This window comes from Gymnoscopelus microlampas, assembly GCF_963454915.1.
Source record: "Gymnoscopelus microlampas genome assembly, chromosome: 20".
In the NCBI taxonomy this organism is placed as follows: Eukaryota; Metazoa; Chordata; class Actinopteri; order Myctophiformes; family Myctophidae; genus Gymnoscopelus; species Gymnoscopelus microlampas.
The window spans coordinates 16,748,431-16,764,735 of record NC_139957.1 but is presented as its reverse complement, the minus strand read 5'-3'; the positions used below and the strand labels follow the sequence as shown (position 1 = coordinate 16,764,735).

Here is a 16,305-nt window from a genome sequence, read left to right as displayed (position 1 = left end):
CACTGGCCTTTGTGTCACCCAACAATGATGGCACCAGAGCACCACAGACCAGGAAAGGTCATTGTTCAGTGCACCAATGGGAGGGCATCAAATAGTCAAACCTTTACGTGTATATGTGCAAATGTGTATGTGTGTTTGCGTACGTGTGTGTTTGTGCGTTGTGTGTGTATGCAAATGCAGAGGTGAATGCATGTCGAGTGAATGTCTCTGTCACACCTACTGCAGCCTTTTTGCTTCTGCTCTGAGTGAGGGGGGGACGTCACACCAACAAGGAGCCAATCAGAGATTGGCTGTTTGGATTTATGCCAGGGGTTTTAGGCTTGTAAGACTTTTAGTACAAGTGTCAAAAGCCGTGTTTTCAAAAAAACAAAAAGCATTCTCACCTGAGACGACATGCCCTACACACCGTCTGGGTTTTTCTGCGACCGGCTAATCCGGGAGCGAGAGAGGAGGGACGGGGAAGGGTCCCTCAACAAGCCCCTGCGGTTCAGTGGCCAGGATTTCAACACCCTAAAGCAGGAGTACGTCCAGAAGAAGAGCCTGTTTGAGGATGAAACTTTCCCAGCCACCGTGGAGTCCCTGGGCTACAAGGAGCTGGGCCACAAGTCCAACAAGGTCAAGAATATCGTCTGGAAGAGGCCCAAGGTAAGATAGGACGCAGAGGGGATTGATGAGGAGGTTGACACTCTGAAGAGGGATGCTCATTAAAGAGGATCATGGCTCATGCATGTGTGTGTGGGTGGGGTTTGACGTTATCTTCAATAATACAAGCGTCAATGCCCTTTTGTGGAAATAATGGGATTTTTCCATCTTGATGACCGATGTTATTCAGTGAAGTAATGTCAGACAAGTGAACCATCTCTCACTTTTCTCTTCTTATTTGGGGATTACAAATGGATATGTACAGTGTATTGGCACCAGAGCAGAAGGAATGCTCCTCACCAATTCTCCATTGATGGGAGTAGAGTTATGAAAAATGTATTCCTGTTATTCCTGTGTCTGTAGGAGATCTGTGACAACCCTCAATTCATTGTGGGAGGAGCCAGCAGGACTGACATCTGTCAGGGAGATCTTGGTAAATATCTTCTATATTAAATAGTAATAACACGTTTTTGGGGGTTGGTGTCACTTCTAACTGAAATCACTCAATTCAATTAATGAAGTAGTGTTTCTTTTACATTTAAAGGAATTTATAATTATTTCATTTCATCATGATTTCTGGTTGCAAACCTGGAAGGAAATAGTCTATGGACAGTCAAACATGTTTGCAGTCGGGGCTAGATTGGTGACTCAAGAAAAACTAAACGAAAAAAGAAAGAAAAAAAATACTTAATTTACCAAGAAATAGAATAAATGTCCAAAAGTTTGTATTACTGATCCAAGCATTTATTGACATTTACAAGGCATGCCGCGCTGTGACCGAGGGTTTAGAAGGATTCTCTTCTGACAGGTCACAGCTATGATGCCTGCAACACCTAGTATGTCCACCAAACACCTGTGGACACTGAAGGACTGCTATTCTGAGCATCCGCTAAATGCCACAGAATAGCACAGCATAAACTGACCATATTATGGTACCAGTAGAGGCAGCGCAGTACAGAAAACAACCCAACAAGCCCCCCACGCATGGCCTCTCCGCTTGCAGTGGCACCCCCTTATTATGCTTACTCTTTTGGAAGGGAATCCAGCCAGCAGCACTTCTCATTGTTGTTCCATCCAGGCCATGCATAAAGGGCACCAAGCGGGACAAAGGTCTAGGCAGACCCTGTTGCCTGCTCCCCTCCTGTTGAAAACCTTACATTGTTTATGGCACTCTGACACACACCTGGATAATCGAAAGTCACATGTCAGCACTTGCAGGTGGTCTTTTCCTCTACAACACAAAAGGAAAACAGTTTGTCATAGAACACACTGTTGGCTGTTTGTTGTTGTCATTTTAAATAACAATGGTCCAGGTACAGGCCCTCATTGCTGTGTGGTTAAAACATCCTTTGTAGAATACCTATATACCTAATACCTATACCGTACATACAAGTACAAATTTGTTTTTTGAATGGAGTTTTATGTTTTATAAGGTTTATAGGTTATAATTAGTTTTTCCTTAGCTTCTCCTCTAATTTCTGGGAAGTTGGACTGAAGGAATCGGTCAAAACTGGTTTGGTTTGTAAAGTAGATTGTATTGTATCGATTGTATATTATGATTTTATTGTATAAATTACTCTGTTACATAACAAGCTGTGGTTGCATTCACAAAATGTAATTTCAAAACCAGTGTCAAATTGGAAGGATCAGAAATGCATTTCAGTAATGAGAAATGCCAACAGCACCCAACCCTGTAACTAACCCATTTTAACTGCTGCTCATACCATTGATGCCATAACCCTCAATGCACTGTCTGTGACTGTTCTCGGAGATTATATGAGGTCACTTTTCATGGGTTACATAAATAGCATGTCATTACCCGGCAGTGTTGCATGGAGTATTGTAATCTCCTGTCTGTGTGTCTGATTGTGAACTAAATAGATGAACGAATGGGCCGGAGTGTTATGAGTCAAAAGTGGGTCATGGGTCAAAAATGTCTACAGTAAAGGTCACAATTATTGGCAACAAAATGTGCCCTTATCAACTTTCAGCCTGACGTCCATATTATGGGCATGTCATAGGCAAATTAGATTTTATTTTTTGTTCAAAAATAGCATGATTGTCTACAAGCTCACAACACATGATGCGACGCTATGTGTTGTGAGCCATTGTACGACTATTTTCACTATTGAACAAACTATAAGGCTTAAGTGGTTATAGAACCAAGGTGTTAGCTTAGCAAGAGATGTTGGTGCGGACTGAGTTTGTACCCCCTGGTGCGTTTCATTAATGTATGTTTTTGCGTGAAAGTTGCCCCTGTGGGGGACATAAAATCTGTTTTGAATGGGTTTGAACTGAGCAGTGTGCTTTGTACAGGTGACTGTTGGCTGTTGGCTGCCATCGCCTGTCTGACTTTGAATGAGAAGCTCCTCTACAGAGTCGTTCCACAGGAGCAGAGCTACTCTGAAAGCTATGCTGGCATCTTCCACTTCCAGGTTAGAAATAACTTCCTAATAATATTGCTGTGAATTCTCATTAAAGGATTACTTCACTCCCCAAATTACTTTTTTTCCTATAATTTACTCACCCCATGATGGCTTGCTTGATTACAAGGATAATTGTCATTTGTAACAGAATACAGTAAAATACATTTATAAACTACTCAGTATTTACAGTATTTAAATGATAAAAAAAGGTCATTTTGGGGGTAAAGTATTCCTTTAAATCTCAATTTAGCCTTTATATTATGTTCCTTATAGGTGAGCTTTGATTGATTGATTTATTATCAGTTTGAAGACAGTACGGCAGTACAGTAAAAAAAAATGTATTCAATTCATCATCATGACATACAATACATACATTACATATCAGCAACAACACTAAAAGCAAGAACAGATATATTTACAGGAAAAAAAGAGGGGGGGGGGGGGGGGCAGAGGATGCCACGTGAAGCTGGCGGAGGGAGTGCGTCTCTGGGGGCAAGGTTAGATGTTGTGGTTTATTTGGTTTTAGCCTCAAATCTGCTGTCAATCTTAATCTCACCTTCTCTGCGTCTTCCAGTTCTGGCGCTATGGCGACTGGGTTGATGTTGTCATCGACGACCGCATCCCAACCTTCAACAACCAGCTGGTGTTCACCAAGTCGGCTGAGAGGAACGAGTTCTGGAGCGCCCTGCTGGAGAAGGCCTATGCCAAGTAGGTGGCAGAACAGAGGATTGAAGGGAAGCCTTTTGTGCATATTATTTCTTTGGGCAGGCAAATATTTTCTTTTATCTTCATGAGAAGATGAATATCTACTCACCTTTTGGGCTACAGGTAGATGCCAATGGACAGACTATGAATAATGAACCAATACAAAATATACTTCTGTTGTCACATACATTAATTGTCTCTTGTTTTATAAGATTGGACTTTAACACCTTACCAAAACCATGAGAATCACTGCGCTATAGTACTATATTTAAATGATCTCCATAACATTACCCCTCCTCCAGGCTTCATGGCTCCTATGAGGCCCTGAAGGGTGGCAACACCACTGAAGCCATGGAGGACTTCACTGGAGGAGTGACTGAGTTCTACGAGATGAAGGAGGCCCCCAAGGAGCTGTACAAGATCATGAAGAAAGCTCTGGAGAGAGGCTCCCTCATGGGCTGTTCCATTGATGTAAGTAAGCAAGTAGTCCCACGTAAGAAAAGTATTCCATATAAGGAAAGTAATCCGCAAAGCAAATGAATCCACATGCAATACTTAAAAGGGTGGGCTCCCTATCCTCTTAAAAATAGATATATTTTGATGTGTATATACAGTATACCTTTAAACTTTAATTTTCGATTCTCAGATTATCCAGATTATCTTAATACGTGCATATACTAATACATTTCTTTAGATTGAATATTGTGTTTGTTCCCATTTATTCTTTCTGTTAATACCTTATTTTGTAAATCACCAGTCCCTGGTTCCAGCTCGCTTTGAGACTCGTACTGTGACAGGACTTGTGAAGGGCCATGCTTACTCTGTGACTGCTGTAGACGAGGTAAGCATGGACTGTAATGCTTGCACACCGACTTGAAAAATGCAAATAGTAATAGTAAAGTCTCCTCCTTAGCCTAGAATCAGCCTTCAGTCCTGTTATGTCCATTATGCTGTCAAATGCTCTCTTTTTCCTTCCGTCTGTCTCAATGAAGAAAAAAATAAGTGACGTGCCCATTTCCCCTTTGATTAAATAATAATAATTTCTCAGTGTAAACAGACCCAGCACAAGGAGTCTAAAGTGCGACTGGTGCGTCTCAGGAACCCATGGGGTCAGGTAGAATGGAATGGACCTTGGAGTGACAAGTGAGTGATGTGCATAAGTTGTTTTTCATTTCTAACGTACCACAACACATTGCACGACATACAGTGAGTGAGCCGCCTCTTTAACCCGCACATACCAATTTTGGGGATATCATTATAGGCAAAAATAAAAATTACAAATATTTAATCAATTCCTTTGATAGTAGCTGATCTACAAGCTCACAACGCATCAAGCTGCAATGCATTGTGAGCCTGTAGATGAGCTATTTTAGAAATGTAGACTTTTGCGGTTAAGTGGCTCAGTCAAGGTCTAGGTTTCTTTATTGTTACATCTTGTGTACAGGTACGTGCTGGTGTTCTCGGTGGTTAATTTAAGTGGTTAAAGCTTCAGTATCTGTATATAAAGGGTACTTAGGGGTACACAGGGAAATTGTATATAGTGTGTGTGTGTGTGTGTGTGTGTGTGTGTGTGTGTGTGTGTGTGTGTGTGTGTGTGTGTGTGTGTGTGTGTGTGTGTGTGTGTGTGTGTGTGTTTGTTGGAAGGAGAAAAGGTTCTGAAATAAAAGCAGCTGCAGGTATTGGCAGATCAGGGATGAAGGGTCAGTTAAAGTAAATGTGAAACGGGTACATACAAGTAAAAGTAAGTAGACAGTTACATCGAGGTCAAGTCTTGAGGATATTCATTCTATTTATTCAGGGAAGCCCATTTAGAGCGAGCTCTCTTTTTCAAGGACGCCCTGATTACAGTATGAAAATAAGTACAGTTATAAAATACAATACATAATAATGAAAAACAATAACAAACGGGTGCAGTCACTATGTAATGTGTCCTCAAGAAGTACCCTAAATGTCTCTATGGAGACCAATCAAACCAATTTCAGAGAGTCCTGAAGTTTGTTCTATTTGTGTGGAGCTAATAAATGAATGCAGTCTTTCCTTTTTCACTGTTCAACGTGTTGAATGTCCAGTAACCTTTGGTTCTAAAAGCAAGGATAGGTACAAAGGAAGCTTACCACACAAGGCCTTGTGTGGTAAGATTCACAATCAGAAATACTTGCGGATATCAAGATTTAAAGCCTGTTTTAATGCTTCTCAGACACCTCTTTGGCTTCATTTTCTGTTAAATTGTCCTTTTCCAACAGCTCTAAGGAATGGCAATCTCTGTCTAAGTCTGAGAAGGAGAAGCTGCAGCATCAAAATGCTGAGGATGGCGAGTTCTGGTAAGTTATACTGATTGATCAGACTGTTACATGTTGTGATTAAGGATGTCACACACCAAAATCCGCCTTTTGCTGTGCATGACGCGATGCACAGCCAGGTATAAAACAGGCATTACAGTGAAGAAGTTACTCCTTCTTCTTTTGTGTATCATCCTCAAATGTCCCCTTGTATCTGGTCCCACTTGGAAGAGTTGTTCCTTGAAGGATTAGTTTCTTGCACCCATCAGAGGTATATGTGTGATCGAAGACGAAGGAGATCTGAGCCAGACACTTCATCCTGTCCCTGCGTTGCAGGATGTCCTTTGACGACTTCAAGAAGAACTACACCAAGATTGAGATCTGCAACCTGACCCCCGACGCCCTGGAGGATGACAAGATCCACAAGTGGACCGTTTCTGTGAACGAGGGACGCTGGGTGAGGGGATGTTCTGCTGGAGGATGCAGGAATTACCCAGGTACGCAGGTCGTTTGGGTCAGTGGGTCAAGTATGGCACGGTGAACTCCAGAATGGATCGATTTGGTGTGCATGGGGGCTTGGTCAGGTTCAACTTCATGTAAAGATGACACTGGTTAAGTTTAGGCACGGGATTGGTGAGGTTAAGGTATGTATGAGGGCAGGCAGGAGTGGAAAGAATGGACCTGTATGTTTTGCTCATCGAGTAAAGGTTAACTCGTTTATTTGAACATACAGTTGCCCTAATAATCCAGATCAGGTGTTTGTAAACAATCATGTAGAGCGGTATTCCCGGGTAGAATGTCTATGGATATTTACACAATATAAAAGAAAGTGTCCAGAACATTAGCTATGTCTAGCTTGTCAACCTGTGGATATCTAGAACAAAATACTCTAATACTCAATAACAATATCATAAGTGTCCTGTTCTTCCAGAAATAAGACTAAGGTGTTGATATCATGATGATTTGGTCTATACTGCCAGTGATCTGTTCTCTATTTAGTTCTCTGTTTAGAGCATGGACCAAATCCAATTCCAATAATATTTACACCCACCCTTTGTTTGTGGTCAAAATGGTCTAAAAATAGGGCCCAGGTTAAAGAAAATGAAATCAAACAATCCAAACACAGTCTGTGTATCAAACAGTCTGTTTGATACTTGATGACTTTATGAATTCCATATTTTCCAGACACGTTCTGGACCAACCCTCAGTACCGCCTCCGTCTGCTGGAGGAGGATGATGATCCAGAGGATAACGAGGTGGCCTGTACATTTGTGGTGTCTCTGATGCAGAAAAATAGAAGGAAAGAGCGCAAGATGGGAGCCAACCTCTTCACCATCGGATTCGCCATTTATGAGGTATAATCGGCTGTCTCACTAAACCGTCTCACGGCTGTCATTGTAGTTTTTTCTTTGTGCAGAACCCTCACCTCTCTGGTGCTGAAGTAGGCTAAAGTCAACCATGATTACTATTTACAGCCAATTGTTCCATAATAATAACTACATTGAATACTCTTTTTTTTACATATATATTTTACACATTACTGATGGAGATTATACGTGTGTATGGCTTTCCTATCATACTGACATTGTCTCTGTCTGCCCATAGGTGCCGAAGGAGGTAAGGAAAGAAACTGACTTGCAGTGGAGCATCCGTTTGCCAGCTATTTCACACCCTGCACCATGTGGATTTCAGTCTTTTGCTTTATGTATATGACTACCTTTATGTGTGTTTGTATACATATACAGTATGTATTAACCCATTAAGACCGGGAACGTATCTTTTTAGATTTCTTTGGCTATTCAAAAATAGCAGATATACAAGCTCATAGATAGAACTTGTAGATCTGCTATTTTTGAAAGATCCCTGACACAAAATATTTTTGAGATGGGGGGGGGGGGGGTTGTCCACAGCCAAATACATATCATTTTAGGGGTCCTTGACATGAAAAAGTGATTTTATTTTTGCAAATCTTTGAATATATATATTTTTAAAGCGAACATTTGTAGCTCAAATCTTTGCTTCTGGGGGTCCCTGGAACTTTTTATATTTTTATCAAAAAACCGGGTCTTAATGGGTTAACATATTATTTTGTATTGTGTCAAATATTCTCTGTGCTCCTTCCCTCCTTTTCCTTCGCAGATGCATGGAAACAAGCAACACATGCAGAAAGACTTCTTCCTGACCAACTCCTCCAAGGCTCGCTGCAAGTCCTACATCAACCTACGCGAGGTCACCCAACGTTTCCGCCTGAGCCCCGGGGAGTACGTCATCGTGCCCTCCACCTATGAGCCCCACCAGGAGGGCGAATTCATCTTGCGAGTCTTCTCTGAAAAGAGGAACACCTCAGAGTGAGTGGGTGAGGGAGCCAAGTGGGTGGCTGGTGGCAGGCGGGAAAAGGGGAATGTGTACTTACACTAACGTGTGATTGTCCCTCCCCCTAGCATAAGGTCAACCTCATAGTTATATGCTGTGTTACTTGCAGTTATTAGATGCTTATGCTATTCTGTTTGTGTTGTGTTTGATAGTAGGGCTGGGTATTGAAAAACAGCGTGTGGATACACTACCAAGTTTTGGTAGCAGTATTCAATTAAAAACATTGAGGTCTCAAAACACTCATAATGGTTTTATTTTTATGATGAGAATTAAGGTTTTCCTTTCATTCTGACCAACAAAATAAATGTGCTGTATCATGGTCGATTCTATGACAAGATTCTATAAACTATATGAAAAGCAGTCGCAAAACTGTAGAACCAAAACTTTAATTAAATGAAAAACAATATCCAGCCCTATTTATTGGTATGTAATGTAGCAAAATTCAATTGATCTAAACAGTATCCAGCTGTACTGGTGTTTCCTCAGTTATCTGCCCCTTGTGGATTATGTGTTTTATATTGTGGATGTTTTGATGTGTTGGTTAATTGGGGTTGGGTGGATATATTGATCATGGGATAGCTTGGGGATTGTTGGGAGGGTTAAAAACCACCAAGGACAAACAATTTTAACGGCGATTTGATTTGTAGAGCTGGAAGAAATCGGCCCCAGTTCGAAGCTGTTATGGAATCTTTTTTAGGACAAGCGACTACAGATTTGGGCATGCTCCGGTAAACCTCCTTTTAGTTCATTAATTACCCCCCTCCCATGCTGCAACCTCAATAACACCACTTCCTGCTGGCCTGGAGGACAAGATGGCATCCAGAGATGGTCTTCTACCTATCTGATGGACTGGGATCTGAATTACAAGCAGCAAAGGAGGTCATTTCAAGCTAGCTATGAAGTGGAAGTGCCCAGCAAACCAAGCACTTTGCCAGTTGCTTTAGAGTATATCAGCTCAAAGGTTAAATAGTATTTGCAATTAATTCTTTATCCTGCTTGGAGTATGATATTGATTGAGGCTGCCGCTAAGGACAGTGCAATGAGTGGCAGAGGTTTATTTCAGGATTATTTATGCCAATTCTGTATGCTTTTGTGATTGACAACCTGGATGCTATAAGACACTATCTTAATTGTTTAAATGTTGGGAATTATTTGCAAATACTGTTTGGCCCAAGGCACCTCCCAAGTTTCTGCCACGAGCCATTCATGAATTAGAATAACAGAACCTCAGTGGATAGGTAAATACAAAGTGTCCAAGAGGAGAGCAGCTGAAATCAAGTGGCAATAAAAAGACATCGTTTTCAAGAGGAAAACTAACACAATTTTGGATGGAAGGAACAACAGGTGGTACTTAACTAATGTGTTTTCTTCACAGCTCACTGACACGGTAAGAGTTTGTGGTATGATTTTGCTATCCAAGTTCTTGATATGAATACGGGGCCATAAGTCTTTTGAAATCATATTCATGTAAAGATAAACACATTTTTATAAGATGAGAAAGATAAGTACACTCAAGAATGACTCACTCAGAACATACTCAGATTTACTGCAGTGTCTGGTATCATGTCATAAAATAATGTATTGATTAGCCATTGTAGTGGGCTATTAAAAGGATAGATTTATGGTCCAAATGAGATGGTACGCCCTGTTCATGTCGCCATGGTGACTGCTGTTTGTTCGTCTTCATCCAGGGAGATAGAGAACAGGATTGAGGCTGATCATCCAGTGGTGAGTTTCTCTCGTCTCTCCCCCTCTGCCTTCAGACTTTTTACATTCAATAAAAAAAATGTCTGACACTCTATTCAATTTTCTGTCTCCACACAGTCCTGGAGGCAGGCCTATTCTATTCCATCTATTAGTCATTTATGTCTTTACCGTGTTAATTGCATTCTAATAAAAATATGTGCAGATCAGTCTTTGACTTTGGCGTCAGAGAGTGATCTGCACATACTGCATTTACCACTTTATGAACGTAATTTCTTACCAAATGTATTCATCACACATATTCATGAAAAAAGGAATCTCTCTGAAGACTTGTTCTGCCTCTCAGACACTGTCTGTTTCTCTCCACATATTGCTTCTGCCCCTCTCCTCCTTTATGGATCCACACCTTCTCAGCCGGCACCAGCCTTGGCGGGGGAGGAGAGCGAGGAGGACCAGCAGTTCCGGACCATCTTTCAGGAGATAGCTGGAGAAGTGAGTACAGTACTGCTCCTAGTGGAGTATCAACGGGGGCCTCGTTCTGAAGATAAGTCACCGTAAATGACAAGCGACACAGTCGTATGACAAAGTATAAGTTAGGCTTTAGTTGATAACTAACACTAATAACAGAATGGAAATCATTCATCATCATCATCACAATTGAGAATTTGCAAAGACAAGTTTTGATTGGCTTAGGTTTGGCCATCTAGTGTGTTGGTGGAGTGCACAGTGCCTGTCACTTCTCACTGCCAACCTTCACCGCTGGCTAGCAGAATGCAAACAGGAGAGCCGAGTGCGTAAGTCTCTCCCTGCCAGTACATAGCCTCTCTAACAGCAAGCCCTATGTAGTGCCTTCACGTGGTGACACACAGTCACTGGGTACAGCTCGGACTCTGGCTGAAATACAAGGGACTCGGAGGAGGTTTGGCCCCCAGATGTGCGGTATGCAGGCCCACCAGTGTGTGGGCAAGCCCTGGTGCCCAACAATCAGCCCCAAACTATGGGTGAAATAGTACCACTGCCTAGTGGGTTCCTAGGGAGAGCAATAGGCTATGGGAGTCAACCCCTACAGAACATCAATCAGAGAGGAGTAGGAGGTGCGTGTCAGGGCGGCTACATGGAACATCGGTAGCATGTTGTGTCGGTCAGGGGAGGTGGTAGAGGCTCTACACAGGAGATGGGTGAAGCTGAAGTGAGGGTGGGTGTGCATCAGGGATCAGTACTCAACCCATTGCTGTTCACCATTGTGATGGATGTGATGTTGAGGGAAGTGAGGCGTGGAGTACCATGGGAGCTGCTCTATGCGGATGACCTGGTACTGATGGCTCACACCAGAGAAGACCTAGCAAAGAGGCTAGTGGCCTGGAGGACATGCTTGGAAGTGAAAGGGATGAAGGGGAATGCGGAGAAGTCAAAGGTCATGGTTGGTGGTGCTGGCCTGGGAGTGATACCGCTGTCAGGAGCATGGCCATGTGGAGTCTGTGGGAAGGGAGTACAAGCTAATTCTCTCCAGTGCAAGGGCTGTCAGAAATGGGTCCATCGGAGATGCAGTAGAGTGCAAGGCAGCCTGCAAGCGGAAAGCAAAACGTTCCAGTGCAAGCAGGGGAGTAGTTCCACAGGCAGATGCAGCCGAGCAAGAGGGGCTTGTAGTAGACGGGGAGACGTATGCAGTGGTGGCCTCCATAGTGGACGTAGTGAGGAGAGGCAGACTGCGACGGTACGGACACGTAGTGAGGAGGGAAGAAAATGACTTAGAGGGGACAAGACCCACTGGCGTAAGAAGACCTGGCAGACGACCGTGTTGGCTGACATGAAAGCACTCATCAACCATGAGATGGCCATTTACCGTTCCCGGTGGAAGAAAGCCATAGCGAGAATACAGTCCAACCCAGTGGTGCCTGGAAAGTGGACTTTAAACAGATGATGAGTTTGGGGATAAAGCAAGAGAGGCAAGGTTGAGATGGTTTGGGCGAAGGATGATGAAGATGGAGCTGCCAGGCAAGAGGAGAAGAGGAAGGCCAAAGAGGAGGTTTATGGATGAGGAAAATGCGGGAAAACAGAAACAGATGGAAGCGGATGATCTGCTGTGGCGACCCCTGATCGGAATTAGCCAAAAGAAGAAGTTATGATTGGCTTGTGTAAACAGTAAAGTAATCCCCTTTAACTTTCCTGTTTTTTTCACAGGAAATGGAAATCACAGCAAATGAACTCAAGAATGTCCTCAACAGAGTGGTCTCCAAACGTAAGTCTACTCACATGCTGAACTATACACTCTACCACAATACATGTATACAGTAAATATAATCATACGGTTATTTAATTTTTTTAAACAATTTTTAAAATTATTTTTTTCAGTATTAACCGGGCAAATATATCAACATTAATTTAAAAAAAAGTGTTTCTAAGATGCAGTTACTTAGTCTTATTTTTACCTCTCTCCTCAGACAAGGACTTTAACACTGAGGGTTTCAGTCTGGAGAGTTGCAGGAGCATGATTGCTCTGATGGACGTATCCTTTGTATCGAGCGCATCGGGCTGGCTGTCTCTAGAACGCACAACCTGCCGAGACCCATGGCAGGGCCTATGATCCGACATCGGCCCTGAAAACAGGGATACCCTCTTCAAATCACTTTAAAATGCCCTAGACTTGTTTAATTTCCATTTAAAGCAATATTTCACTTTGCTGTCTATTTTTATGTTACATCTATAACATGTTTACTCTGCTAGGTAAATGTGATTGTGGTCTTAACTGCCTCTGTTAGATGGATGGAACAGGTAGACTCAATCTGCAAGAGTTCAGACATCTGTGGAACAAGATTAAACAGTGGCAGGTGTGAATACCTCTCTCTCCATCTTTCTTATTCATCCTTTACTATGCTTATAGCTATTCTAGGTACGAGGCACAGCTAAGCATCATCTGTCTCTCTCATTGTTGTACCTTCTCAAATTACAGTTGAAGCCTTGAGATGAATGACTGTATTGTCCGCTTTGGGGCTCTGAAGAGCTCAGTTTTGCATATTTCATCTGAACATACTGCGGATCTGCAGTCTGTTTTACAGTGAAGCACATATTAATTTTAAGATCAGGAGTAGTGATAACAAATCATCACTAGCCTTAATACGGATGTACACAATTCTTCTGAAGGCTTCAGTTCAGCTGTGAGCATTACCAGGTGCATCAGATTCATAACTTCTCTTTTCCAGGGAATCTTTAAGCACTACAACTCAGACCAGTCTGGCAGCATCAACAGCTATGAGATGAGAAACGCTGTCAATGATGCAGGTAATTACCAACGCAAAGACTAGTCTTTTTGATATAAGCTAAGGTCATCATAATATTTGGAGAGGTTGTTTAAAAAAATCTATGGGGTTCATTAAAATGTGTTATATAGATTACCATGTAGGAATTGTTTTAATTGCCTTTGCTCCAGCCTGACCTCTGCCTGTGAATGTTGTTGTCACTGTACAGTCATGTGTCTTGTGTCCCGTTCAGGCTTCCGTCTCAACAACCAGCTGTATGACATCATCACCATGCGCTACGCCAACGAGAACATGAACATCGACTTTGACAGCTTCATCAGCTGTCTGGTGCGGCTGGAAGGAATGTTCAGTAAGTCTGTAGTCGTAGTCCAGGAACAGGGGAGTCAGGTCACTAAAGGCCTCATTTCAGAAAAAACAAGGTGGCTTTTTTTTAACCCATTAAAAACTGAGGCCGGCACCTAGGCTGACAATCCAGCCCGACAGAGTGTTGCGGGTTCGACTCCCGATCCCGACGACCTTTGCTGCGTGTCTCCCCCCCATCTCTCTCCCCGTTTCCTGTCAGTTTACTTTCCGATCAATAAAGGCCGAAAAAGCCCCAAAAATATATTTTTTTTTAAAAACAACTTGAGGCCGATTCTACAAATGCCTTCTAAATCAGCAGTTCAAGATTCTTAAAAAATGTTCAAAAATAGCAGATGTACAACACGGGACACCAGATTGGAAGTGGCTAATGAATCTACGGTCGCAGCCAGGAAAACACCTATCTACAACATGTGTGTCACATATAGGGGGTGGCAAATCCCATCCTGGGACCCAAAATGATGCCCCTGCAGGTCAACACAGTACAGTACACCACTAAATGCCTGCTATTGAATAATGGTGTTTCGATTACTATTGGAAATCCAACCCAGTTTGGCTATACATGTGAAGTGACCTTTAGTATGCCAAATAGAGTATCCCACAAATTAGAGGTCAAACAACATTTGACCCCAAAAATACAAAGACTGAACAAGTACAAAAGTCAATGTTAACTGTATTTTTAGCATCCATTAACTGAATGATTTACCTAGCTAGTCTAGTCCACTATGGTTTAATTAGATTTGGTCGTGACACATTGTTGGGAATCCAGTACAGCTGCTGTATCATAGTATGTATTGTTTTCCTTGCAGGGGCATTCCAGGCCTTTGATCAGGAGGGAGATGGTACAATCAGACTCAGTGTCCTGGAGGTAAGCACTTTGATGAAATCCTAGCTATTAACTGTACCCAAGGCCTTATTAGCGGCGCTAGCCGCTCTATCCTGCTCTATACCTGACTTTGTCCGTGTTCACCGTCAACGTTCTGATTGGTCAGACACGTCAACAAAGTGATTGGTCAAGCTTCACGTGACACGTGGCTATAAACACATTATAAACACATATCGATGACAAAATGTATCAAAGGCGCCGCTACCTTCACACAGGGTGTGATTTTTTTTTTACTGTAGGGTTTTCAATTTATAGAAAATAAGGCATGTGAATAAAGCCCAGGAGTTATGTTATGACATCTGTAAATATCTCCAGTTCTGCACTGTGAATTATGAGGCCATTTGGCATGTGCTTTTTAAAATTTAGAATGAATGACTTTGTTTCAGAAAACATAAAAAGTGTTGATTTATGGAGATTATCTTATCTCGTAAAATGTGGTAACATCATAAGCCTTTGTTTGGTAGAGAGTTTATTTTTTTTGTGGGACCCCATGACAGAGGTAACTTCTGGATTGGCCTACAAAAAGACTTCATCCCTTTAGCGCTCTATTGAAAAGGTTGCTCAGACAGTGTTTTCAGCGGAAAGTTTTAATCCACTCCCTCTTACCAAATAGGCAGTTTCAAATGATAAAATATTTTGAAATGCCATGTGCTTATTTTGTTGAGCTAACGGCTGTTGTGTCTCCCCTTTGCACGCAGTGGCTCCAGTTGACCATGTATGCCTAGACCAAGGCCCATCTTCTCCCAGGTGAGCCCCACTCCACATGAGGACCAGAAACTGCCAGCCTTTACCTCATTATTCACTGTGCCTGAACGCCGTTAGAGCTCTTCCATTTCACCTCCACTTCCTCCTTCAAGCTCCCACAACAACTTTGCTCTTTCCCACTCCAAAATGTCCCCTTATTCTGTATTTTGCTCCCTCAGTTCGCTCACACTTCTTTCAATTCTCATCCCTTCTTCATCTTTCTTTATACTTTAACTCCTCATGCCTCCTTCTTTTCCCTCTCCTGCCTTTGTCCTCCAAGTATCACTCAAACATCAGTCTCCCTTGAGTCATCAGCCCTGTTTTACTTTTTTTAAATATATATATATATACAATACACCCCTTCCCATAACGCATGTACCGTACTTTTCTCAGGCATCAAACACACACACAAACCTCTCTTTTTCTGTCACGATACCTCACAAAGCCTCTCCCTAAGTTATCCATCTCTGTAGTATTCATTGTTCATCTTTCTGACTCAAAGATCTACCTGGTGCTCTGGTTGTCACCTGCTTCTCCAGCCCCTATCTATACAGTTAACAATAAAGCAAACCACCAGTGGTACGAGGCTACGAGCCCTTTTCCTTCTCGTCTCATGGACAGGCCGCTTGGTTGGACAATGGATGATGACTTGTGGGAAAGAATCACATTAGCAGTAACTTGCTCCTCCAAACCCTCTCTATAACTAACATTTCCATTTCTCATAGAAGTTAACAAACCCATGGTGCTACAATACCCTTTTCCTACAACAGTGCAGCAAACAGGGGGCTCTCAGTGGTGGACAATGGATGAACTGGTGCATTGCGGGAAAGGAGCACAGTACTTCCAAACTCAGGCTTTCTGTTTCCAGCCAATGGTCATTCCCCAACTCCTTCCCCTCCCCATCCATCAAATCTCTTGACAAACTGTAC

General features: G+C 42.4%; 1 protein-coding gene across 1 annotated transcript; it reads left to right on the top strand.

Moving 5' to 3' along the window:
* Positions 1 to 393: 393 nt before the first annotated feature.
* capn3a (calpain 3a, (p94)) lies at positions 394 to 15,357 on the top strand (the record flags this gene model as incomplete). The annotated part of the gene is made up of 21 exons (XM_084044289.1): positions 394 to 645; positions 1,006 to 1,075; positions 2,959 to 3,077; positions 3,643 to 3,776; positions 4,076 to 4,244; positions 4,531 to 4,614; positions 4,822 to 4,916; positions 6,017 to 6,094; positions 6,389 to 6,549; positions 7,238 to 7,407; positions 7,658 to 7,669; positions 8,192 to 8,400; positions 10,117 to 10,153; positions 10,544 to 10,621; positions 12,311 to 12,368; positions 12,571 to 12,635; positions 12,889 to 12,957; positions 13,330 to 13,408; positions 13,619 to 13,735; positions 14,556 to 14,614; positions 15,331 to 15,357. 21 exons carry the CDS (start codon positions 394 to 396, stop codon positions 15,355 to 15,357), a joined length of 2,142 nt encoding a protein of 713 aa, XP_083900415.1.
* Positions 15,358 to 16,305: the final 948 nt, after the last annotated feature.